This window comes from Aedes aegypti, chromosome 2, assembly GCF_002204515.2.
Source record: "Aedes aegypti strain LVP_AGWG chromosome 2, AaegL5.0 Primary Assembly, whole genome shotgun sequence".
NCBI lineage: Eukaryota > Metazoa > Arthropoda > Insecta > Diptera > Culicidae > Aedes > Aedes aegypti.
Window position 1 is genome coordinate 123158825 of NC_035108.1, and position 27969 is coordinate 123186793.

The window sequence follows — 27969 nt, forward strand, 5'->3', positions numbered from 1 at the left end:
AACTCGTGAAACCCGAATATTGTTGTTTACGTTAGGAAGGATTACTATAATTTTACAAGACTAACAAGAAATTATTGCCGTGTGTGAGTTAACTGTGGAAATATGCACTTTTAACTTCGCGAAAACGAAACAAAACTCGCGCACCCGAGTCGCCACTGTTACGACGCGTTAGTGGGATGTGGCCGTGATATGGTGGATCATATCAATAAGATTCGTAAGCGAACAAACAATTTTAATAAAGGACTCGACTTAACGTGTTAATTAAAAGTATACACCCGAATGAATGGTAAAAGGCACAATAGAGCATGACAACTATGATTTGCGGTATCCGGTTTATGCTTCTGACGTCTCTGTATTATCATCATCAGTCCATTCGTCGTTGTTCTTTTGGTTTGCTTCATCTGGTCCGTCCACGCAAGCAAGAGTTGGTGATATTTGATGATCATCGTTTATCGGTGGGAAATCATCCTGCGTAAACAACCCGTCGGAAGATTTCGATGATGTTGCTGGTTTGGAATGTTGTTGCTGATGTGGAAACCGGACATTTCCTGCCGGGATGAGGCGTTTGGCCGCATGAGTGGCAGGATTTAGGCTGGTTGATGTAAGAGACCATTGTTGTCTCATTTCCAATGGTAATGACCGAAGGAATATGTCGAAGTAAATTCATCCTCAAGACTCGCACCCCATTCGATAGTCCGGGAAAATAGTGCTTCCACCTTTCATTACTGATGGAAATCACCTCTCCATACTTAAGCATATGATCGGCGATTTGGACGTGGCTCACTGACGGTTGGAGGTCATGGACTCGAACCGTCACCGCATCACAATCCACGTAGATGGGAATCCGAAACTTTATGTCTCCACAAAGCATCGTTCGTTTCCAATTGTGATCTGATTGGTAGCGAATGACGATTTCATGGGATTTCATTTCAATAAGCACACAGTTACGTAAGTGATGTAACTGTATGCTCTTGATATCCGCATATTGGAGCTTTGAATCGTTCTCCAAAAAATGTTGCACTTTGGCCACTTCAGGGCGCACTGGAAGAACACTAAAATCGACTACTAGGGGGCGATCCATTAATTACGTAAGACAATTTTCGGGATTTTTCAACCCCCCCTCCCCCCATGGTAAGATTTAGTTGAGAGTTGTAGAAAAACACGTCTGTATTGGCTGTAGTCTGAAGAGGTAATGAACATTTATTTTCTAATTACATCAACTAAACAATCGTTGCTAGGTCTAACCGTTGCTAGTATTGAAGTGTCGTAGGTTACTACAATTGATTTACTCGCAACACTCCTCCTTAACCTACGATACGATACCAAGCATCTTCTTGAACTGTTCGTGATTCTGCTTAGTTAAAGGTTTTGTTAGTCCATCTGCCGGTTGCTGCTTCGTGGGAACGTAATCCAATGTAACTTCTCCTCGATTGAGCGTGTCTCGGACAAAATGGTAACGAATCACAATATGTTTCGTCTGCGGGTTGAAGCCTTGGTTTTTCGCTACACAGATCGCCGACTGGTTGTCGCACATGATCGGCACCACCTGTTGATCGTCCAGCTGGTTGAGTAGCTGCTGCCACCAGAGTGCTTCCTGCGCCGTCCTCGATAGCGCAATATATTGGTTGATTTTCGCTCTTCCGCATCTCCTCCCCAATCCGCATCCGAGTAACCTGTCAAATCCGGATTGCTCTGCTTCGAAAACTGCAAACGATGGTCCATTGTCCCCTTCAGGTACCGTATTATGCGTTTCACCGCCTCCCAGTGTCGACGTCCAGGGTTGTTACTGAACTTGCTCACCGTATTCACAGCAAACGCTATATCCGGCCTTGTAGCGTACGCCGCGTACATCAGGGAACCTACCGCTTCTTTGTAAGGAACCGTCTGCATCTCTCGTACTTCTTCTGGGTCAGATGGGCACATCGTCTTGTCCAATTTTGCTGAAGGATCAGCCGGGGTTGATACAGAATTACAGTTTGCCATGCTAAATCGTTCCAAAACATCTTTCAGGTACTGCTTCTGATCCAGCCAGAGCTTTCCGTTCTTCCGGTCGCGTGTTATCCGGAGTCCTAGGCACAGCTTCGCTTCTCCCAAATCCTTCATCTTGAAGTGACTATTCAGAAATGCCTTCAATTTCTTCTTCAAAGCTTGATCATTTGTGAACAGGAGAAAATCGTCCACATATATTGTCACAAACATCATTCGTCCGCCTTCTTTCTTGAAGTACAAACAGGGATCAATTTCCGACCGCTGCAAACCAAATTCTCGCAATGCTTCGTCTAGTTGAAGATTCCATATGCGGCTTGATTGCTTCAAACCGTATAGTGCCTTTTTCAACTTGCACACCTTCGATGGATCCTTGATGAAGCCTTCAGGTTGATCCATGTAGATTTCCTCTTCTTTCAACTTCCCTTGAAGGAAAGCGGTTACGGCGTCCATTTGTTCTATCTCCAAATCGTGTTCCACTGCTAGGGCCATGAGGTATCTTATTGTTGAGTAACGAACCACTGGCGCGTACACCTCCTCGTAATCGAAACCATAACGTTGGGAACAGCCCTTCACCACCAATCGAGCCTTGAATCGATCCACATTTCCGTCGGACCCGTACTTTGTTTTGAAGATCCACTTGTTTCGTATCGCCTTCTTGCCCTTTGGTAATTCTGTCAGCTCCCACGTCTCGTTCTTGTCCAGCGCCTCTAGTTCCTCTCGCATAGCTTCCAGCCATTGATTTCGATCCGACCGTTGTAGAACCTCCGCGTAGCTGATCGGGTCATCAGTTGATCCGGGTTGTGCTTGACCGGGAAACGCCTCAATTGGTTCTGTAAGATCATCGGAACCAGAAGTCGAACTAAGACAAACAAAATCTGTATACTTGCCTGTGGGTTGGCGCTCCCGACCGCTGCGCCTCAATCCTTGCTGCTCTACAGCTGATCTTTCTGATTGCGGTGGGAGCGCGACGGCAGGCACGGGCGATTCTTCGGTGCTGGGACCAGGTAGCACTACATCATCGGATTCACCAGCGTCGTTGGCTTGATTCTCCTCCATGTCCAACCAAGAATGTAGCTCCATGAATTCTACCGGTTGGCTCCAGTCCTCAGTTGCTGTCGAGGTTATCGGACGCCCTTCGTTGATGAACACCACGTCACGACTAACGATCACATCGTTTCTTGCTGGATTGAATACTCGGAATCCTTTTGAACGTTCACCGTATCCCACAAAGATGCCTTCAACGGATTTCGGGTCAAACTTTTGTCGTTTCTGCTTCGGACAGTGCACCATTACTCGGGAACCAAACACACGTAGATGCTTCAAGTTCGGCTTCTTTTGGCTCCAAGCTTCCTCTGGTGTCTTTCCATCTACGGCTCGGGTAAAACTTCTGTTCACCAGATACGCCGCGGTTGATACGGCTTCCGCCCAGAACTTCTTCGAAAGTCCTGCGTCGTTCAGCATCGATCTCGCTTTCTCGACCAGCGTACGGTTCATACGCTCGGCTGTCCCATTTTGTTCTGGAGAATATGGACACGTTGTTTGGTGAACCACGCCATCCCGTTGTATGATCTTCTCCAATGACGAATTCACATACTCGGTTCCGTTGTCCGTGCGCAAAACTTTGAGTTTTCGTCCGGACTGTCGCTCGACCATTGCTTTCAACTGCTCGTAAACCTCCTTCACTTGGCTCTTGGACTCGATGAAATACAGGAACACCTTGTGGCTCGCGTCGTCAACGAACGTAACGAAATAACGACTTCCGCCGATCGATGGCACCTCAATCGGACCGCACACGTCGGAGTGCACCAACTCCAGTAGATCGGTCGCACGTGAAGCACTAGAATGAAAAGAATCTCGGCAGTGCTTACCTTGCGCACACGCGATGCAATCGTCCATGTCCGTTATACGTATCTCCAATCCATCGACCAACGTTGTTAGCTTGCCCATGAACTGCTTATTCAGATGTCCAAGTCTACGATGCCACAGTTCCATATCGGTCATCAAGAACGCTTTCGGGGATTTCTTCGTAATCAGCTTGTACATGCCATCTTGCTGAATTCCGGTTACAACGATGTCGCCGTTCTCGTCGCGTACTTCGCATCCACCGGCCTTGAATAATACCGTCATATCCTTCTCACAGATTTTGCTGATAGACAGAAGATTCGCCGACAACTCCGGAACCATCAAGACTTCTTTAACTTCAATCGGGCCTTCATCCAACTCCAGTTGGACCGTACCTTTTGCAACAGACTTGATGCTATGGCTGCTAGCGGTGTCAATTGGATGTACCCAATCCACTTGCTTCACAAATCCATCTTTCGATCTCGTCATATGTGCCGTCGCTCCAGAGTCAAAATACCAGCAGTCTTCGCTACCAGTTCCAACGGCCAATGTTGCACACAATGCCTTACCTTTGGGTTTTGATGACTTCTGGGGGCAATTTGAAGCGAAATGTCCAGGCTTGTTGCAGGTGAAACACAATCCGCTCTTCTTGTCCACCTTTGAATGCTTCGATTTCGGTTTCGTGTACAGAGCGCCACCCACACCGGAACTTTTCAACGGCCACTTCACGTCTTGAATGATCTTCGTCTTGACTACGTCAGCTGTCAGGTTGATCCCGGATGCCTGCAGTCCCATGATCATCGGATTATAGTACTCAGGAAGTCCTTTGAGCAGCAAGGACGCAAGCCACTGGTCGTTGACTTCAAATCCAATCTCGCTCAAATCGTTCGATGTTGTCACCAGCTGGTCCACGTAATCTTCAACAGTTTCACACTCTTCTAGCTTGACGGATGTTAGCTTGTCGAGAAGTCCAAACCTTCGGATCAGTCCGTTGTCTTGGAAAGCTTGCTGCAGCTTCTCCCAGGCTTCTCGGGCTGTCTTCGCTGTCTTGACCAAACTGTAGTTCTGCTTTTCCAGGGCTAAACATATGGTCGCAAACGCCCGTTCGCACATCTCTGGATCCACGTTTTGGTCTTCAGCAGGCTTCACTGCGCGCCACGTACCTTCACGTATCAGGATCATCTTCATTGCGAAGGACCACGAAGCGTAATTCTGACGTCCTTTTAATTTCTCCATGGCCGGAAGACTTACTGCGTTCCCAAACGATCGAACCGGAGCTGCTGGCCGCACACTGCCTCCACTGGTAGTTGCTCCATCACCTTGACCGGTCCCTGCCGTTCCTCCGCCAGTACTTCTACCGCCGCCTTGAGAATTTGGATCATCCCTCGGAAGAACCATTTTCGGACACTTCAGAACTCTTCACGCTTGTTAACTTTTCTTCAGGCTATGGCCAAAATGCTGGGCCCATAACCAGTTGAGAGTTGTAGAAAAACACGTCTGTATTGGCTGTAGTCTGAAGAGGTAATGAACATTTATTTTCTAATTACATCAACTAAACAATCGTTGCTAGGTCTAACCGTTGCTAGTATTGAAGTGTCGTAGGTTACTACAATTGATCTACTCGCAACAGATTTTTTGTATGAAAATTAGAAATAAGTTGTATGGCGCGTAAGAAATCTCAAACCCCCCCTCCCCCGTAAACCCTTACATAATTAATGGACAGTCCCTAGGGTGTTTTTTCGTGCACCGGTTTTCACAGACTGCAAGAGTGAAAGAAGCAAAGAAAAACGTCCGACGCGCGCGGTGTCTGGCTGGCAACTGTACTGCTTGTTTAGCTACATAAGTATATCGTTTTCATGACAGCGTAATAGCCGAGAAAACGATGAGTATAACGTTTCTATAATCCTTCTTTTATAAATTGTAAGGTAAATCAGATTAATTAATTATTTAACTGGAGCTATTTACAAAACTCCACACATAATCCCTTCCTTAGGCACCAAATCCTTAGGCAAAACACTTCACTACCGCTATATGTAAAAAAACTCCAAAACCCCCGGTGTATTATAAGAGGTGTGAGTTTTCAAACTTATGCTGGACACTTGGCCCCTGACCTTCTTGTACATCAATAAAATAAAATAAAAATAAAAATTATGACCCCAAGGCACAGACAGTGTAATTTTTTTTTCGCACAGGCAGTAGTTTAATCAAATCGCTGTTTGCTCGAAGTTTCAAAGGCTTGTTTCTTTCTATCATCAATTAACTGTTGCAACAACCTATTGGTCATCATACAAATGGTACATTTATATTTCATCGTGTTAAATTAGAGGTTCTAGATCAATGAAAAGTCCCAAAACACTGGGATGTAAATTTAATAATCCGTACCCTAGGGTATCTATAGCAGACATACAATATACTCACCGAAGTCAATTGCTTGCTTACTCAATCTAGAAGATCTCGTCCTACTCTATGCCGTACAATTTGAGCGTACGGTCCATGCTGGTCGAAGCCACATACTGAGCGTGCTTGCCGAATCGAACTCCCGTCGCCAAAGCAGTGTGGTCATTGAACACCTTCAACTCTTGCCATTGCTTGCACAGGTAGACCCTGAATCAGAATACCGTTTTTAATTGGAATCATTCATTCGAACATTAGTCATAAAGCGGATCAACTTACCGGATATCGGTACCCGCAATAGCCAAATAGGTTCCACTCTGATCGAAGCATAGATCTTTCACCTCATAGCCCTCGTCCAGGGTAATCGTCTTGAAGTTCTTCAACTTTCGCAAATCCCACAACTTTATGCAAGCGTCATCGGCTGCCGTGGCCAGATAGTAACCGTTTTCGGAGAAGGAAATGGCCGTGATCGGTCCGGTGTGGCCCGGGAAGTTGGCAACGTTGCTCTGCTCCTTCAAATCCCAAATCTTAACCTGCGAGTCTTCGGTTCCTGTGCCGAAAATCAAACCGTCCGGATGGAACTGAGCCGTCGTGAGACCGATGTCGGTTGGATCGGGAACTTTTGTGAGTAGACGTCCGGTGCGGATATCCGAGAAGGCCCAGTGCTTGTCGGAGGATGTGGACAGGACGTAATCTCCTGTGGGATGAAGAGACAGGCCAGACACTGGACCATCGTGACAGCGGAGAAGGAGCTGAGTCTGGGAGGTTGGAACGTTCCAAATACGAATGCAGGCATCGGGAGAAGCTGTGATGACGGTGTCATCCTCCGGATGGAATATGACCTTCGTAACCTTCTTGGTGTGTCCCTTGAGGATAGCGACAATCTGTTCGGTGTCCTTGTTGAATACGGTGGCGTTTTTGTCATTTCCTCCCGTCAGGATTTTGCTTTGATCGGAATGGTTGATGTCCAAGGCCAGAATACCGGGCACACTGGCCGAATGAAGACCGGGATGTGAAGCAAGTGTGAGGAAACCTCGGATCTTTTCTGCGCTAACCAACTCCTCCGGAACGGTACGACCTTTCTTCTTTCGTTCCTGCGTCAGGACTGTGGCCTTGTCCTGGAGCTTCTGAATGACCTCGGCGCTCATACCAGCCTGCTCAATTGGCTGTGTGGCCATTCCTCCGGCTTCCGCAGCAATTGACGGTTGTGGAATCGAGGACTGAATGGAAGCGATACCGGTTTGTGGTTTGAGGGTAGCCAAGGCTTCACGGGCAGCTGCCACTTCCTTGTTCAGACGAGCAATCACACGACAGGCCGCATCGTGCTGGTAGAGGGCGTGAGACAATTCTTGCCGCGCGGTTTGCAACTGTTGCCTCTGGGTAAATGCATGCAACATTAGGGCGTCCCATTCGTCTTGCATCATTTTCAGCGTCGCTGGAATACTGGTAGCGCTCGGTGGCTTGGGGCGAACTATTGGAGGTGCTGAAATGCGAACACGGATAACCGGTGAGAATAGAATCTATGAATATCTGATACCTATACAGTCAACGCCAGGAATTCTTCTTTAAAAAGGTTTGATATTCTACGCCCAGGGAAATCAAGGAAATTTACATTACGAAAAGATCCTGGACCGACCGGGAATCGAACCCAGACACCTTCAGCATGGCTTTGCTTTGTAGCCGCGGACTCTAACCACTCGGCTAAGGAAGGCCCCCATTTGGCCCCGTTTGACATACGATTATCGCCAATTCTCATGATTACGAGCAAGTGGGCTCTTTATTTTGGCGATTACTGTAGGATAAGGACCCCATATTCTCATAAAAACTTACTCTTGATTTCGATCAGTTCCTCTGCCTTTAGCGGTTCCCCATTTATTGGATCGCACTCGTTCTCTACGATGTACTTTTCGATTAATCGCCTCTCGAATATGGCCCCGGATCGGGGCGATACCACCGGGTGTTCCGGCACTTCATTGGATACTGCAAAACAAAACGAACCATTGAAATGTTTACCAGTCGCTTCGAACATAACCTCCGCCGGAGCTTGCGGCTTTTGTTTGGATGCGATTTTCGGGTGGAATTTTATCCAATTGCACAAAATACTTACTGCTGCAAACGAGCGACATGTTTGTTCAAATAATTATAAAAGTTTCTTCACGCTTAGCAGTAGTTTTTATGGAATAAAACTAAATTTTTCACTAAACTCAATCGATTTCCAAACACTTCGACGGACCGTCGCTTTAACTTCTGACAGATGGCAAATTTATCGTTTTTGTACGTTTGATGGTCAAGCATCGCTTACACGAATAGCTACCACCAGCTTCATAGCTTGACAGCAGATCGATTGTCGTAGCTGGTGCAGCCAGACGAGAAGCGCCGAGACGTCGAGGAAAGACCAGTCGAAAACTGCTGACGTTGTGGTCAGGCCGCAGATGCATTCTTGTTTGGGGCAGCTCCCGCATGCACTTTATCGGTGAACACTCGAGTTGGTGATAAGCTAGATTCCCCCCCAACAAATCAACATTATTTGCTAAGTTCCCTGGCTGCGCTTCGTAAGTTCTCGTGTATCATTTAAGTGATTGTAACCAGAGATGACGTTCAATTTGCGGCAAGTGTATGCTTTTGCCCGGGAGTATCACCAGAAGCGGGAAGCCCAGAAGGATGTCCAGTATGGCACGGCCGGATTTCGATCGCAGTGAGTTGGAAGTTTCAATTTCTGGATTTGGTTTACTTTCACTTTTTTCTTGCCTATATGATTGTGGTTGTGTAGTGTCCGTTTGAATGATGAATTTTATCGCACGGCATGACGTGCCTATCATTTCCGGTTCTGTAGGTGGTTTAGTTTGATAAAATTGTATTAGAATAACTACTTAAACCGGAAAAGTATAGAGGACTTGTTTCTTTAACAGAAAATACAGACATCCGGTGTCTGTACATGTCTATTAAAAAGAGCCAGTAAGACAAACATAAGATAAGCCGCAAGCCGGCTGTACAGAAGTTTGTAATGTACCTACCCTTTTGTCTCAAATTCCGAACATGACTCATATTCCGGACATTCGAGGTTTAAAAAAGCAACTTTTTCAAGAAAACTCAAATTTCTTGACAGGATGAACAATTTTTCTATGATTCAAGTCCTTTTCATTTAAAAGCTTTGTTATCCAATATAATCTAATACTAAAGCTGTTTTTCCTTGACTTGAACAAAAATGTGTATAAACAGCAAGTTATCGTACACAATAGCTGACAATATATACAAATACAAAAGTTTAAAAATACCAATTCTTACCTTTGAAATCGTCTATGTTCGGAATATAAGACATGACACCAAATGATAAACCAATTTACGGCCCGTTTATATGATTCCACTTGGTATAATATTCTAATAATTGGCTTGTTTAGGGGTTTTTACCCTATTCTGCATCTACGTTAAAGATTGGACCAGAACTCAAAATTTCAAAATTTTCCGTGCCCTGGAACTATTTTTGAAACGTGTTTGAAATGAGTATGGAAATCACTTTTGAATCACTCCTTGTCAAATTTTATTTCGCGACAAGCTGTCATTGAGTCTACGGATTGAAATCATTTTTGAGCATTTCTAAAATTAAAATTTATATAAAAAATCGCAACAAAATTGTGTACCTACATATAAAAAATATACTCTGTCCATCGAGCTAAACAAATTGCAAATCATTGGGTTCAAATTCTAATTGGATTGTTTCACCACTACACAATCCAATTGGAATATAGAATTATTCTTGTAAATCGAAAATATCGCAAAGTGCGCAAATTCAACGCATTGGGTCGTATGAATAAAAATGTAGTAAAGTTGAGTTTACTACATTATCGGTAGTAAACGCTATATGTGGAACATGTTTGTGTCATTTCTCTTTCTACACCTTTCGAACATTACAAACAACGCGTTGCTATGAATAAAGGTAGCATTTACTACAAAGCTACTGGTAGTTAGCTTCAGAGGTTGCTACTCATGCTTTGAGATTGTTGAAATGAATGGTATAATTAAAATTTGAGGAAATATCATGGGAAAACGAATTTTATTCAGATTTTGAATTTATTTGAGAGATCTGGTATTCTTTCTGGCGTTAGAGAGCCTAATTCTCAGCTTAGTGTTCATATGAGTACTTACAGAGTTTTTAACTGAGAGCTTTCAATGTCAATTGATCATTTTGCATGTGAATATCATGTGGCAGGTACGAAGATACTCATTACGATAAATATGTTCAATCTGGCATTACGATAATTATGTTGTTTCTTAGGAATTCTCGGTTGTCTGATGGATTTCAGCTAATTATAAAGTCATTCTTAGTTTTAAGAATGACTGACTGACTTGACATTTCAGATTCTCTGGTTTCCTTTGGAATTCTGGAATCCCTATAGTAATTCTGGGTTTCCGATAGGCATTCTAGATTTGTTATAACAATTCTGGAATTCTTTTGGGAATATTGTAAAACCGGTATTTGATCTGGCTATTAATCTTTTGAAATTATTCGGTATTTATGTAAGAATCTCATAGATTTCAGTGAGATTCCTGCAAACTCTGGTCCAAATCTTTGGAATTCTTGTAAACTTTAGATCCTTTTGATTTCCAGTTCCGTTAGGATTTCAGAGTATATCTTCAATTATAGTATATAGGCCGGTTTGCTACTGACAAGAAAAGGAATCGCCTATCTCGATGCGTGGAAAATTTCTCCCAAGAAATGGTTAAGAAAATCACTTATTTCTGATCGCAGTACGCAGTTGAGAAGAAATGTCACTTCAAAGACGGCTCTCTGTAGGAAATTTCTTGACCCTTTCAGTCAAGGAATTTCTGTACTTTTCTTGAGCGAAACAGCATACTTAGCTTATATCTTAGAATGTCTGAATGTAAAAATGTAAAAGAAAATCCTTGATTCAACCACTATTGTGAGAATTTATTTCTATTTCTAAGAATTCCAGGGATACTACCAGGAAACCTAACGAAATAACGGGAATACCATAGAAATACTAAGAATTCCATATCCATCATCGGAGTTCAACATGCTGTTTTTTTTTTAATTCACAGAGGAAGCTCATCAAATTCTCAGTACTGGAATCTTGAAAATGTAGGAACTTCATAATTCCACAATTGCTGTAATCTCAAGATCTCTTTATAGGACACAGATTTTATGCTAAAATTCAAAAATTCTCAGAAAAATCTTCGTAATCATCATCATAAAATTTACTGCACATAAAGGAAATGCTAGATTTATCGCAAATTTATACTTCGAATCATGTAAAATAACATAATATACATGATTTAGTGTCCATGCACGATTACGCGATGTATAGCGGGAATGTAGTAGTATTCATATTTTCATATGATTTGTCGTGTGGATAAGCGACAAATTTGGCATATATGCATGATTTTATTGATTTTAAGTGTCACTGTGAATGGAATTTTCTTAACGTTCAGCATCACTCTGCACTCTGAATAGAATTTTCTTAACGTGCAGCATCAGTCACTGCTCATATTGTTCGAAAGTAGTAGGTACTACATGTTTGAATGGTTTTTTATTCATACCAAAAGTGTATTAAACTTTGTGGATTTTGGTTTTGAGTAGATGCTACATGTAGTAAAGTTCAACGCTTTTTATTCATACCGCCCATAATTTCACTTATTATGTTCGAAGTACCGGGTACCCCCGTTGGTTTGACCACATTTAATCTGAACACTTTTTAATCTGTACCCCGCTAATTTGCACATCGTTCAGATTAAAAATGGTTCAAACGTCATTTAGCTCATGGAACGGAGTGAAGTGAGATGGAACGCTGTGGAACGGAACGCAGAATCAAAACAAAACAGAGAAAGAGGTAACCAGAAACACGTTTCTAGGGTGACTAGATGTTCAAATTAAAAATGAACCCCGATGGTTTGCATGAGGTACCGTTCAAATTATCGGGGGTGCACGGTATTACAATTTGAAACACCTTCTTAATGGGTTTATTTGCTATATATGCGGTATGTGGTGGGTATGCATGAGTTGTTTTTAAAATATGTTCAATAACTATTTGCCTAAATTTTAACACATCCGACTTGTTCTTCATTCATTGGGTCGTATGAATAAAAATCGTTGAACTTTACTACATGTAGCATCTACTCAAAAACAAAATCCACAAAGTTTACTACACTTTTGGTATGAATAAAAAACTTTTCGAACATGTAGTACTTTTACTTTCGAACATGAGCAGTGACTGAAGCTGCACGTTAAGAAATTTCCATTCAGAGTGCAGAGTGATTCTGCACGTAAAGAACAATCTATTCAGAGTGACGCTTAAAATTAATACAATCATGCATATGAAGAAAATGCATGGAATCTAATCGATTACGCGACAATTTGCACAAATCATGAAGGTCCTGTTATTTGACAAGATTTGTAGTGTAATTTTGCGATCAGTCTGGTATTCTCTTTATGTCTATGATTTTATGATGACGGTACATCAAAGAATTTTCTGGGTGGTTTTCGGCATTCGCAAACGCCACCCGGATAAAAACGTATCATTCAGTGAATGGAATAAACCATTAATGTACAATATACCGTATTGGATACAATACAGCGTATTGTAATTGAATGTCGAAGCAATATTATTCTTGTTTGGATATACAATTCAAAAACAATATAATAAATTGTAACAGAACATTGTATTGTTTTTAATTGGTTTTATACCTTACAATTTTGGTCAAATTCCTATTTTCGCGTAAAACAACTGTAGCTTTTTTCTATGTAGCTTTGCTGAAAGAAATAAACAAAACAAGTTCAGAAAGCAAGAAATGTTGGGTAAAAAATATTCAAAAAGTAAAAATAAGTAGTTTTTTAGAAGTCACTTGACATTAGCTGTAACGACGTATGCAACCATGATACAGTTCGTTGAATTGTCTTTGTATTGTACAACAATACAAAAATTGCTAATCAAGACATTACATGAACATTATATCGTATTGTATTTTCAAAATGTTTGTATGAGAAAATATCTATATTTGTATTGTTACGATACTTAACCACCCATACATTATATTGCAAAAATCTCATATACCATACAGTGAACTGTTCAAAACAATATATTGTACTGTAATTGTATTGTCATTTTACATATACTGTATTGTATTTCCAATATATTGAATGGTACTGTTGCAATACGTTATATAGTTTTTGTATTGTATTTTTTATCCGGGCAGTGATTGATGATTTTTTAAATACTAGCTTAACATCTATGAAGAGATCTTGAGATTACAGCTGGAACCACATATTTTCTAGCATCAGTAGAGATTCTGGTGAAATTGCGGTAGAATTTTGATGCTCCCAGTGTGTTTTCTTAACAGCATGTTGAATTCCGGAAGTTCTAAGTGTTTCTGTGATATTCTCGTTATTTTGGTGGGGTTTCTGATAGTATCCTTGGAATGTCTAGAACTAAGAATGTCGAGATTTTTATGGGAATTGTAGTGATTCCATTGGTAGTCTTTAGAATTCAATGAGGATCTCCCCTAAAACACCAGGGTTCCCTTTGAAAATATTAAAATTCTTATCGATTTCACAAAAAAAACCAATTGAAATCTATAAAATATTTACCGACATTCAAAACGTTTATATTAAAACTTTGCTTTGAAATTCCAACGGAACTGGAGATCAACTGAATCTTAAAAGTTTTTACAATAATTACAAAGATTGATTTTCAGAATATTTGTATTCACATAATAATTCGCAGGAATCCCACCGAAATCTCATAGATTTTTACAGAAATACCGTCTCAAAGACACCCACAGAATTCCAAGAGATTAATATTCGGAATCCCATTCCCACCCCAATTCTAGAGTTTTTACCAGATTCCTAATATTTCCGCAATATTCCTAGAATGGTATTTAAACTTCCAGAATTATCATAAAAAATCCGACATCCCTATCGGAATCTCAAAGTTCCTACAGGAATTCCGGAATTCAAAAGGAAATCTGAGATGTCAGAATTTACACGTAAAATTCAGAATTACATTACAAATATCTGAATTCCCACCGACATCCTAAAATTCCTAGAAAATAACATAATTATCGTAATGCCAGAATTCACACGGTTATTACAAATTGCTACTGCCGGTAATCTTACCGGAATCTCAGCATTGGCGGGGCGAATGTTTTCGTAACCTCAGAATTCCTAAGCAAAACTCAAATACCATCCGAATTATCAAAACTCATATCGTTTTCCCATGATTTTTACTCAAAAGTAAATTATTCCATTCAATTCCGCAATCTCAAAGCATGTGTAGCAACCTCTGAAGCTAACTACCAGTAGCTTTGTAGTAAATGCTACCTTTATTCATAGCAATGCGTTGTTTGTAGTATGTTCGAAAGGTGTAGAAAGGAAAATGACACAAACATGTTCCACTCGTGTTCCACATATAGCGTTTACTACCGAGAATGTAGTAAACTCAACTTTACTACATTTTATTCATACGGCCCATTGTTTTTAACTATGACCACACTATGACATTTGTTTTATGAAAATTATATGCGTGAAACTACGGTTCAAGGTCCTTCAATCTTTGAGTTATGGCACTTCACGGTAGGAAGGCCACATGGGCCAGATGTTTGTAAGTTTCTTGTTTTAGTTTTTTAAATAAATTCAATACAGAGTTAGAATTAGGGCGAATGTGAAGACTAATACATTCTCAGTAAAATCGGTTTGAAGTTTAGCGGATGTAATTTTAATTCTATATTATGTGTCCGATCGATTTAATCGCATGATGCATTTTTATAGGATCCATTACAATATTACTTTTCTAGCAAAACATTTAATTTATTTACATATTATGAATAACACGTTAAAATAAATAAAAAAAAACATAATGCGCCATTTATCAAAATTTAGAGCTGTTGCGCCCCTCGGTTTTTTGTCTTCTTCAGTTTGACAACTACGATTGCGCCTTTTGACCTCGTCCTTCAGGTTTGAATTCATCAGCTTCGCCGTTCTGCTACGCTCTCTCATGCGAACCTTTATCACTATCGCCCTTCTGCACACTCAGTTTGAAATGCGCCCTGCTGCCACACTCAATCTCAAATGCGCCCGGTTACCGCAAGGGGGAAGATGGGCGAAATTGACACCAGAGTTCGTATCGAAAGAAAACATCAGATACGCCTTTACGTTTTTCTCACTTATTTCGTGAAAAACGTTATTTTTAAGGTACAGATGTGCATTATATGATTGTAATTTATCAAATAAACAGTTAAGTGAATAAAACTCAGTTTGTTTAGATTTGTCAGTTAGGCCGTTGTTCTAGTACTGTATTGAATTAGTATTTAGTAACATCAGTAGATGAATTTTGTCAAAATTACATCGTTGTTGAAATTTTCACTTCTTCATATGATAATTTATCATTGAAAAGTGATAATTTAGTTGCGTTAATCAATTCACTCAATATTTTCCGTCCATGTAATGATATAGCAACTCTTTAGTGACTTGGTCACTACTTTCGGCATGTCACTTGTCAAATGCCATTATTTTCACCAAAAAGTCACAAAAGTTTCTATTTTACAAAATTGTTCACTAAAGTCACTATTTCCTTGATGTGAAGATGAAGCAATCAAAGTCTTTTTTGGGTAAAAAGCTAGATAAACATTATTTTCAATCTTGACAAACATTATTTTCAATCTTGACATCTAAAATAGGATGAATTAATTTAAGAGAAGGATAAATTCCTGGCGATTTTTCTGCCAGGCAAAAATTTCTGCCAGAACGTCTGAAAAAAAAAAACAAAAATTTGAGTGTTCTACTGAATTTGCGTTGAAAATTTATCCCATTGGTCACTACCAGTAAGCAAGTAATTTGGTTGAATTTCATCACGAACTGTTGTCAGATTCTCCAGTCTTGTGCACTTGAAAATTCGAAGTTTGGCTTCGTTTTGTAATCACCTTACAAGAGAAACCTCAAAATCTGAACCAAAAATATTAACATGTAGAGATGGCGAAAGCGTCTTGAAGGTGAATTTTCAGGTTATGAAAAATTACCTTCAGTAAAGTAAACATAACTTTGTTATTTTTCAACCAATTTTAAAACTTTTAGCATCAATACCTTCAAAATTAAATTTATGAAAACTTTGGAAAGCACCAAATTTGTCTGAAATCAAAACAAGTTTTAGTTAAAACACAGATAACAGACGTTGAAGTCCGATTGTGAAACTGTGTAAGACAATTAACGGTCATTTTGAATGGCAACACAAGTAGCAACATCGTGGTGGCGCTGCAATCGCTAAGTTCCCATGACGATGTCAGTGGTGAATATGAAATATTTCAAGATACTGATATTCACCACTGATTGACGCAATTTGTTGTGTGGTGGCGCTAGTGATTCAAAGGAGTTTCAATTTGAATATTTACACAGGTTTTCAGATTTTTTTTTGTTCTACACTCAAAACAATCCAAACGTCGAAGCTACGTGAAAAAACATGTAAGCGCCAAAACATATTCATTCCGTTAAGTTTATCTGTCGAAGGTAATTATCACCGGACAACGAATGAATGTGAACAGAAACACTGGTATCTTGTATCGCATCTACCCGTAGACCCTACGTGGAAAAACACGTACCTATTTTCCGAGTTCATTTTGTGATATTCATGCGTCAGGTGAAAGGCGCGGTAAATGGCTGGGCATGGCGTACCATTGGTACCTCGCGTACCTGCAGGAATAAAATAGACCCCTTTGTGCGGTCCTTAGCCTCTTGCCCAGCAACTCCTATCCCTACCTCCTCGTGGTACTGGCCGGGGTACGAGTAACCTTGGGGAAGATCGGGTAACCAACCACCGGTGGGAACTTTGGTCGTATGCTGACAGGGAAGGGGGGGTTTGCTTTTGCAAACCTGGAGCGTCTGTACTCCACGTTAGGAGCGGCTCACAACAGCGTCTGTTCCCCATGTCAGGGGCGGCTGATCATCGTCCGAGTGCCAGAGAAGGCTAAACTGCGCACTATGGCCCTCCGAACATTTAGGGGGAATGGTCCTCCGGAAATCTAGGGGGTTGGTGTTGTTGGGAATATCAGCAAAGCGAATACATATAAACGTAGTGATCAAACTATACAAAACCGTCCCGGGATGCGTGATATGAAGAAAGTTGAAAACATACTCAAATCGCGTTTGTACTCTACAACTTTAATCGTCAACGATCTAGTACTGACTAAATAAACAAAACATACAATCATTATGCATCGGCAATTTCGCTTCGTCAACGTCTACAACACATACACATATATGGCAATTGTCACTATCAATCAGGGGGCTGCTACGTCTACCTTTTTCATTGGACCTTAACAGTGGGCTGTCACTACTTTAATCCAACAGGTGTCAGGCCCTGCAAGCCAACCGTAAAAACACATCAGCACAGGAACGTCAACGAGAGAATACGGACCGGAGCAATCGGCAAAGACCACAGTGACGAAAATGGACTAGCGATTGGAAACTCGGTACGTGGAACTGCAAATCTCTCAACTTCATTGGAAGTACTCGCATACTCTCCGATGTACTGAAGACCCGCGGTTTCGACATCGTAGCGCTGCAGGAGGTGTGCTGGACAGGAGCATTGGTGCGAACGTTTAGAGGTAATCATACCATCTACCAGAGCTGCGGTAACACACGCGAGCTGGGAACAGCTTTCATAGTGATGGGTGATATGCAAAGGCGCGTGGTGGTGGTGGCCGATCAATGAACGAATGTGCAAGTTAAGAATCAAAGGCATCGCCCACACTCCGGAAGCACTGATGATGACAAGGACGCATTTTACGCGCAGCTCGAACGCGAGTACGACCGCTGCCCAAGCCACGACGTCAAGATCATCATAGGAGATTTGAACGCTCAGGTTGGCCAGGAGGAGGAGTTCAGACCGACGATTGGAAAGTTCAGCGCCCACCGGCTGACGAACGAGAACGGCCTACGACTGATAGATTTTGCCGCCTCCAAGAACATGGCCGGCCATTCGTAGCACCTATTTCCAGCACAGCCTCCCGTATCGGTACACCTGGAGATCACCTCAGCAGACAGAATCGCAAATCGACCACGTTTTGATCGATGGACGGCACTTCTCCGACATAACCGACGTCAGAACCTATCGTGGCGCCAACATTGACTCCGACCACTACCTGGTGATGGTGAAACTGCGCCCAAAACTATCCGTCATCAACAATGTACGGTACCGACGCCCGCCCCGGTACAATCTCGAGCGGCTGAAACAGCCGGATGTCGCCAATGCGTACGCGCAGCATCTTGAGGCAGCGTTGCCGGATGAGGGCGAGCTCGATAGGGCCCCTCTTGAGGACTGCTGGAGGACAGTCAAAGCAGCCATTAACGACGCTGCCGAAAGCGTTGTCGGATATGTGGAACGGAGCTCAAGAAACGATTGGTTCGACGAGGAGTGCCAGGAGGTTTTAGAGGAGAAGAATGCAGCGCGGGCTGCAATGCTGCAGCATGGTACGCGGCAAAACGTGGAACGATACAGACTGAAGCGGAAACAGCAAACCCGCCTATTCCGGGACAAAAAGCGCCGCCTGGAAGAGGTGGAATGCCAAGAGATGGAGTTGCTGTACCGTTCTCAAGAAACGCGGAAGTTCTATCAGAAGCTCAACACATCCCGCAAAGGCTTCGTGCCGCGAGCTGAGATGTGCCGGGATAAGGATAGGAGCATCTTGACGGACGAACGCGAGGTAATCGAAAGGTGGAAGCAGCACTAAGATGAACACCTGAATGGCGCAGAGAACACAGGCACAGAAGGTCAGGACAGCGAAGGCGATGGCTACGTCAGCACAGCGGACAGCGGAAATCAACCAGCTCCCACGATGGGGGAAGTTAAGGATGCCATTCAACAGCTCAAGAACAACAAAGCCGCTGGCAAGGATGGTATCGGAGCCGAACTCATCAAGATGGGCCCGGACAGGTTGGCCGCTTGTCTGCATCGGCTGATAGTCAGAATCTGGGAAACGGAACAGCTACCGGAGGAGTGGAAGCAAGGCGTTATATGCCCTATCTACAAAAAGGGCGACAAACTGGAGTGTGAAAATTATCGTGCAATCACCATCCTAAACGCCGCCTACAAAGTGCTTTCCCAGATTCTCTTCCGTCGTCTATCACCTATAGCAAACGAGTTCGTGGGAAGTTATCAAGCAGGTTTCATCGACGGCCGCTCGACAACGGACCAGATCTTTTCCGTGCGGCAAATCCTCCAGAAATGCCGTGAGTACCAGGTCCCTACGCACCATTTGTTCATCGATTTCAAGGCGGCATACGATAGTATCGACCGCATAGAGCTATGGAAAATCATGGACGAGAACAGCTTTCCCGGGAAGCTCACAAGATTGATCAGAGCAACGATGGACGGTGTGCAAAACTGCGTGAAGATCTCGGGCGAACATTCCAGTTCGTTCGAGTCTCGCCTACGACAGGGCGACGGACTTTCGTGCCTGTTGTTCAATATTGCGCTTGAAGGTGTCATGCGGAGAGCCGGACTTAACAGTCGAGGCACGATTTTCACGAGATCCGGACAATTTGTTTGCTTCGCGGACGACATGGATATTATTGGGAGAAAATTTGAAACGGTGGCAGATTTGTTCACCCGCCTGAAACGCGAAGCAACAAGAGTCGGGCTAATGGTGAATGCGTCGAAAACAAAGTACATGCTGGTTGGCGGAACTGAGCGCGACAGGGCCCGCCTAGGAAGCAGTGTTACGATAGACGGGGATACCTTCGAGGTGGTGGACGAGTTCGTCTACCTCGGATCCTTGTTGACGGCTGACAACAATGTTAGTCGGGAAATACGAAGGCGCATCATCAGCGGAAGTCGTGCCTACTATGGGCTCCAGAAGAAACTGCGGTCAAGAAAGATTCATCCCCGCATCAAATGCACGATGTACAAAACGCTCATAAGACCGGTAGTCCTCTATGGGCATGAGGCGTGGACTATGCTCGAGGAGGTCTTGCAAGCTCTTGGGGTTTTCGAACGCCGAGTGCTAAGGACGATCTTCGGCGGCGTGCAGGAGAACGGCGTGTGGCGGCGAAGGATGAACCACGAGCTCGCTCAACTCTACGGCGAACCCAGTATCGTGAAGGTAGCTAAAGCTGGAAGGATACGCTGGGCAGGGCATGTTGCAAGAATGCCGGACAACAACCCTGTAAAGATGGTGTTCGCCACGAATCCGGTCGGAACAAGAAGGCGTGGTACCAGGTACACCAGGACCTGGAGAGCGTGGGTCACAGTCGAGGATGGAGAGAAGCGGCCATGAACCGAGGGAATTGGCGAAATATTGTTGGCGAGGCTTTATCAAGATAATTGATGTAAAGCCAAATAAGTAAGTAAGTAATGCGTCAGGTGAACTGAAGATGAAATCTGTTGTGGTAGATAAAAACCCACTTTTTGGAAAACCCTCTGCAGCAACGGTTAAAGCTTTGTTTTTTCCCCGAAATGGTTAACGCCGCACGCATTCTTCCATCTTTCCTATAATCATCACACGACGAGAAGAGGACGTAAGTAAATGTGCTTGATATAACTAGTTTCGAAATTTAGTTTTTTTATTGTATTAGGGGATAACTACTGGCTTTCAAAAGTGACTGCCATTCCGTCTGCGCCTGCCGCCATATTGTGCTGCACAGTCGTTCTTACTCACAAACGACCAATTAACTACTCGGATCGTAAACAATCTGTTCCGGATTTGCAATTACCCAAATGTGACAATAATAAATGCTTACCATCAGCTCTAATCTATTGCTCATATTTATGTCCGATTGTAAAACTGTGTAAGACAATTAATGGTGATTTTAAGTGGCAACACAAGTAGCAACATTGTGGTGGCGCTGTTATCGCTAAGTTCCCATGGTGATGTCTGTGGTGAATATGAAACATTTCAATATACCTATATTCACCACTGATTGCAGCAATACGTTGTGTGGCGGCGCTAGTGTTTTCAACGTGTTTTAGTTTGAATATTTACACAAGTTTCCAGAAGATTTTTGTTCTAGCATAAACATCTGTTATCTGTGGTAATAGGTACGGGAAATTCACGTAGCTACTACGTTGTACTGCGTCTGAATGGGAGTTCATTTGTTCATTCCTGACTACCTATGATTCACGTAAGTGCTACGTGGAAAGTAGGATGGAAAAAAACTACGTATGTTTCCACGTAGCTTTGACGTTTGGATTATTTTGAGTGTAGCATAAACATCTGTTATCTGTGGTTAAAAGTAATTAATTACAAATTTGCTCCTTTTACTAAAAATGTCAACTTTGTTTGATCATTACTTCATGAATACACAACCGATTCCAATTTTTTTACAAGCTTTTGAATATAATTTAATTGTTTTCAAGCCTACATACATTACATTTCACTAAAAAATGTCTTGACCAAGTTATTCAGCAAAAACTGCACAAAAACATGATTTGTTAACGAAAAATGCTAGTTTTTATTTTTTGAATTTTTGTCGGTTACATATTATTTCTTAAGCTGAAACTAGTTTTTCTCATTTGTTAAGCCTTTGAGAAGGACTTTGCTACAATTTTTAAATAATTTTGAAACAAAAATATGTTTGCTTATGTTAAAAAATATATACACTATTCAACTCTTAATAGGGTAACGACTGTTTATTTCTTTCTTAAACGCTAACAGTTGGCGCCAGCGTCAAAAAGTACAGGCAACAACCTTTCGAACATTCAGTTTCTTTCACTGGCCACCGAGCGACGACACTGTTGTTTGTATTCAACCCACTGATTGACTGTTTAACGATAAACTTGCGACGATCGACGCGCCACCATATTTCATATAACGGAGGTTATTGGAACTAACTTGGGGGTGATGATTTGGAGGTTATTTGGCAATTTGGAGGTTAAAATCACCACCAAACACTAGCGATTTTGCGGTGGGATGTTGACGTTTGATCACGAATTGCCTTTTCAGTTTTGAATATCGCCCTTCTAAGGCAAGATGATTTGTAAATTTAAGTTCTATAGAAAAAATGCAATTTCCGTCAAAAAAACCTTAAATAATCCCAAAAAATTTGATATTTTCAATAACTAAGTCAAAACCATTGAAAAAAATGTGTTATATGCAGTGATGGAAAGTGGCGAACACTTCTTCTGAACTGGAACAAAAACAAAACCAAACGCTCCCGAGCGTCAGAGCGCTGGTTTACTCGCATCTGTCGGCTCCCGAGTAACTGAAGCTAAAAGTGATTCGCGAACGTGTTCGGAGCTGTTCAGAGTCATATTGTGCTTTTGGGAAAAAAGCTTCTTCCCCTCCGAGATTTATGGTTTTCAAGGGCATTTGACTACAAACTAGTAGTTTACTGTCGATATGATGGTTATACAATTAATTTGTCTGTCAAAACCATAACAATTCACACCTTGCTCGGTTACTCGCGAGTAAACGCTCCCGAGCTTGTTGCTACTTATTTTGACATGTTCTCCCGAGCAGACGGGTGCAGACTTACTCACACCTACACTGAACGAAAACTCCGGTCCTACATTGAATGATTTGTAATTCAAACGCTTTTAAAACTTCATATTACTCATTTTGAATAACATTGGAAGAATATGATGCATCCACTTAATATTAAACAAAAATCATCCAATTCAGTAATGAATTTCAGACCATGTTCTAATGACATTAGGCTGATAATCGAATTATGATAACATAAATGAACAACATGCAGCTTATGACAGATTATAATATTGACTATGTCCCATACCGAAAATCATTCAATTATAGTCTGAAACATCAGGCGAAAAGGGAATGATCATAATTATCAAATCATTCTGGCAAATCTAAACGTGAATATGGCGGCGGCAGCGTGGAACGTCAAACATTTCTGCGTGGATTTTGCAGGTAATTACCCTTTGAACCTAATATTTTACTCATTTATAGCATTTAATTTTCACATCCTTAAGGTACCTACCAACTACAATCGCTGACATCCAAGTGTTTTGGTTCGATGGAGCAAAGCTGCGAAACTAATTTATTTGCAAGGAGCCACGTTACACAAAATGTTCGCTGCAGGTAGGAATCTGTTCCTGAAGGCTGGAGATTGTTACATATGTGTTACCCCGTTATAGAAATAAACATTAATGTACATAAACCAATAACGTTTCGTACTTATTATTTTTTATTTGAGTTCTTTGAAAATAGGAAATATTACGAATGGAGGGTTGTTTACATGTGTGTATGATAATCATTAATAATTTTGGGGCCCAGATAGCCGTAGCGGTAAACGCGCAGCTATTCAGCAAGACCAAGCTGAGGGTCGTGGGTTCGAATCCCACCGGTCGAGGATCTTTTCGGGTTGGAAATTTTCTCGACTTCCCAGGGCATAGAGTACCTTCGTACCTGCCACACGATATACGCATGCAAAAATGGTCATTGGCACAGTAAGCTCTCAGTTAATAACTGTGGAAGTGCTCATAAGAACACTAAGCTGAGGAGCAGGCTCTATCCCAGTGGGGACGTAATGCCAGAAAGAAGAAGAATGATAATCATTCAATCTGAGGCATCTATTTGGAGGATAAAAATCCTTCCAATTCTGGATGATTTTCATTCGGTATGATTTGTAAACAGATGATTTCCACGAAGATGAAAATCATCTTGATGTTGTCTGAAAATAGGTATGGGGCTCGGACGAAGCAATAATCATTCAATTCAAGGCGGGAGTTTTCGTTCAGTGTAGCCAGTTCCCGAGTCTGTGATGTTTGTTATGCGTTGGTATACACTGAGAACAGCGTTGCGGTTGAAAATACTATATTATAGGGTTAAATTAAATACACAACGCCACTTGATTTGTGCAGACTAAATTCGCATTTATTTAGAATATTTTGTGCATTCAATTTTACCATGGCACCATTTGTATAGTAAAAATTACTATATCATGGTTAAAAACTTGCAGCAGACCAGAATCGAACCGAGGATCTGGCGATTGTCAAGCGCGAACGATAACCGCTCGGCTATCGACGCGGTTGGATTGAGAGGGAACAAAACGCAAATAAAAAGCGTTCATGATAGCTCAATCGTGGTTGGAATAGTAAATTTAAAAACACGTTCATGGTTCTCATTACTGCAACGCTTGTTTCAGTGTACACTCGTGAGCTGCTTCGTGATGCGAACTTTTCCAGCACTGGTTATATGAACAGTTTGAAAACAACTAAATTTGCTTCATAAACATGTAAATAGATTTGGAAACTATTGAGTATTTATGAGGAAAAAATTAAATAAAAGTATTTTTAACTAAGATTTTTTGATTTTAGACATGTTTGATGTTTTACAAAGTTTGCATGCGGTTTGGATTACCGAACAGCTCAATATAAGCGTCAATTTATATTAGAGTCTTACTGCCTCTCTGTAGTAGTCATGTCGTCACTTGAGTGAGAACGACACGTTGATAGCCTTCCCACATCTTTACTCTTCCACAATACAGTTGTTGTGGATGCGATGTAGGTACGATAGGCAAACAGTTTCAACACTAAATAAATCGCACTCGCTCTTCCCGCGTGGGGTAGTTAACATGAGATGGATGGATATGGGTTATGAAAGGGGTCCGCGTGGTCTGTAGGGATTTGAATTCTAAACTTGTAACCAACTCAGTTATTGGGTCACCAAGTGGCTCGGTAGCTTAGTTGGTAAAGAGCTCGTCTAGCATACAAGAGCCCTGGGTTCAAATCCCAGCCGAGCACGTGGATTTTTTTCATAATTTCACCCATAATTTGTCCATCTTTACCACGCGTAATGAGTTAATTAATCATCAGATAATTCAAACGTTACGTCACATAACGTTCAAATAGGCCTAACTCGAGTTTATTCCTATGATGCTCATCTTGCCCCGTCTACCCCTATACTGTTAAGTTACTTCTAAATGTATAAACGAGAATGGGCATCAAATTCTTAACGTCATGATTGTTTGATACATATCTTCTAACTCAAAATAAGATTGTGAGTTTCATAATTTCTGAACACTGGGGCATGCACAATCGGTCGATTCGATTACACATTATCATTATGATGGCCATGTTGTACATCTTCCTTCACAATCCACGCGACAACTTCAGTTTTCATTGCACGCGTCCCATGTTTCCTCAGTCACTCCACTCTTCGGTCATTGCACCGAAACGCGTCAATCTTAATCATCAGAGCCATTATGCAATTTAATCCGTTGAGGCCGATGCAAACCTAATTTCCTTCTACCTACCGTTCTTCCATTCGCAGCGCTGACCATCTGGACTATGTGATGTACCGAATGGGTCTGCTGGCTGTGTTGCGATCACGTGCCAAGGGAAGCCAGGTGATCGGGGTCATGATAACGGCATCGCACAACCCGGAACAGGATAACGGTGTCAAGCTGATTGACCCGATGGGTGAGATGCTGGAACAACGCTGGGAAAAGCTGGCCACCGACTTGGTCAACGTCAGCGATGTCGATCTGGAAGCGCAAGTGGCCAAGATTTGCGCCGACGAGGGTATCGATAACAACAATCCGGCCAAGGTTTACGTCGGAATGGACACCCGGTACCACAGCCCACAGCTGGCCAAGGCAGTGCTGAATGGGGTGGCTGCTATGAAAGGCAGCGTTAGAGATTTTGGCATCGTGACGACGCCGATGCTACACTATTTCGTAACTTGCTCAAACACAGATATGGCCTACGGATTGCCCACCGAGGAAGGCTACATGAACAAGTTGCTCACGGCGTTCAAGAATATACGAGGGAATTCTTTCGAGAAGGGCAACTATGTAAATAAGGTTTATTACGATGGTGCTAATGGAGTTGGGTCGTTGAAAATGTTGGGTTTCATCAAGAAACTCGACGGATATTTGGACGTGAAGGTATTCAACAGCAACGGGAAAATCAACTATAATTGTGGTGCAGATTACGTAAAGACCAATCAACGAGCTCCGGAAGGCATGCCGGAATTGGAACCGAATGCACGGTGTGTTTCGGTAGATGGCGATGCGGATCGTGTGGTATATTACTTTACGGATGAGGAAGGCGTTTTCCATTTGTTGGACGGCGATAGGATTGCCACTTTGATTGCTGGGTAAAGTTTAAGCTGCTCGTTAGATTTGTAATCAAATAACTTACACTCTTCATTTCCTCAGATACCTCAAAGACCTAGTTGAAAAATGTGGCGTTGAAATCGAAATGGGTTTGGTCCAAACCGCCTACGCCAATGGTGCTTCAACCGACTATATCATGAATCAGCTGGTAAGTTTACGCCCATACCATATTTAATTCCTTACTAAGGTGGTCCATTTTTATATGAACAAAAAAATCAAACTAAAAAAAACTTAAGTGGGACATGCCAATTTGTTCAAACTACTGTAAACGTTTGAGCGGAATCCGTCAACTCTAAAGAGGGTTGGGTAAAGGAGCTGGAAATTTGTATGGAGAAAATTGAACAAAAGTTAATATATCTTGCATAACTTATGATACCGCTCTAAAAGTCATTGGTAACCAGGTGTTTTAGCAAATCGTTTCTAAGCAAATTATTGAATGAACAACCAAACTACTACTTTTGGGAAAATGATCTCTTCATAAATATTTTCCATAGTGTACTGATAGCTTTAGAGTTGACGGATTCCGCTCAAACTTCCAAAGTAGCTTCTGGGGGACCAATAAATCAAATTTAATCGACCTTAAGATTTCTATAGTTTGATCAATATGGGCCACCTTACCCTATACACATCTACATTGCCCTTTCTTCACTACTAGAAAGTTCCGGTTGCTTGCGTTCCCACCGGGGTGAAGCATCTACACCACAAGGCACTAGACTACGACATCGGCGTGTACTTCGAAGCCAACGGCCATGGGACCATCATCTACAGCACGAATGCAAAGGCCAAAATCCGTGCCGCCAGTGAGGACACTGCCTTAACCCCGGAGCAACGAACCGCGGCAAAACTATTACTCCGAACGATTGATCTCACCAACGAAACGGTCGGTGATGCCATCTCCGATATGCTGCTGGTAGAAACGGTTCTACATTCCAAAGGATGGAGTCTGAAGGATTGGCTCGGCACGTACACCGATCTGCCAAATGTGCTGATGAAGATCAAAGTAGAAGACCGAAACGTGATAACCACCACCGATGCCGAAAGGGTTTGCGTTACTCCGGCCGGTGTTCAGGATGCTATCAACGAAATCGTGGCGAAGTATAACAAGGGCAGATCGTTTGTTCGTCCTTCGGGAACGGAAGATGTCGTGCGGGTGTATGCCGAAGCGGATACCAAGGAGAACACGCTTCAGTTGGCGCTTGAAGTGGCAAACGTAGTGTACGATAAGGCGGGAGGCGTTGGCCCTAGACCGGAATTGCCGAAAATTTAACTTTTTTATGGAATCGAGGTTATCATCACTGCCACTGTTCAAGTAGAATGCATTGGAAAACTTTGATATAAAGTTCGAGTGATTGGTTTTAAGTCGTTTTTGAGATTATGCTTTAAGCTCAACAATAGTATGTACACTACATTAAGTTCTTAATAGCTATGTTCTAACCGTTTTAATGATAAAATTTAGCTTTCGCCTACATATCATGCTTTTATTTCGTTATTGATATAAATTTGTATCATGAATAAATATATTTACTAGTATTGATTTGCATAGAAATGTGTAATAATTTATCCGTTTTTCTCGCTTACTCGGGATAACGCCCAAAAAGCCATTGGGTGTACACTCAGAAACACAGGTAGTCACAGAATTACTAACTTTTAATAATGTATTAATA

At 42.1% G+C, this 27969-nt stretch overlaps 2 protein-coding genes across 2 annotated transcripts; one reads left to right on the top strand and one right to left on the bottom strand.

Moving 5' to 3' along the window:
- Positions 1 to 6105: 6105 nt before the first annotated feature.
- LOC5566529 (pre-mRNA-processing factor 19) lies at positions 6106 to 8484 on the bottom strand. The gene is made up of 4 exons (XM_001650869.2): positions 8333 to 8484; positions 8056 to 8205; positions 6505 to 7708; positions 6106 to 6435 (listed from the first exon to the last, which is right to left on the bottom strand). The coding sequence occupies exons 1-4, from the start codon at positions 8349 to 8351 to the stop codon at positions 6291 to 6293; spliced, it is 1518 nt and encodes a 505-aa protein (XP_001650919.1). The 5' UTR covers positions 8352 to 8484; the 3' UTR covers positions 6106 to 6290.
- Positions 8485 to 8580: 96 nt separating this feature from the next.
- LOC5574930 (phosphoacetylglucosamine mutase) lies at positions 8581 to 27847 on the top strand. Its single transcript, XM_001661683.2, has 4 exons — positions 8581 to 8920; positions 25459 to 26286; positions 26348 to 26453; positions 26961 to 27847. The coding sequence occupies exons 1-4, from the start codon at positions 8817 to 8819 to the stop codon at positions 27570 to 27572; spliced, it is 1650 nt and encodes a 549-aa protein (XP_001661733.1). The 5' UTR covers positions 8581 to 8816; the 3' UTR covers positions 27573 to 27847.
- Positions 27848 to 27969: the final 122 nt, after the last annotated feature.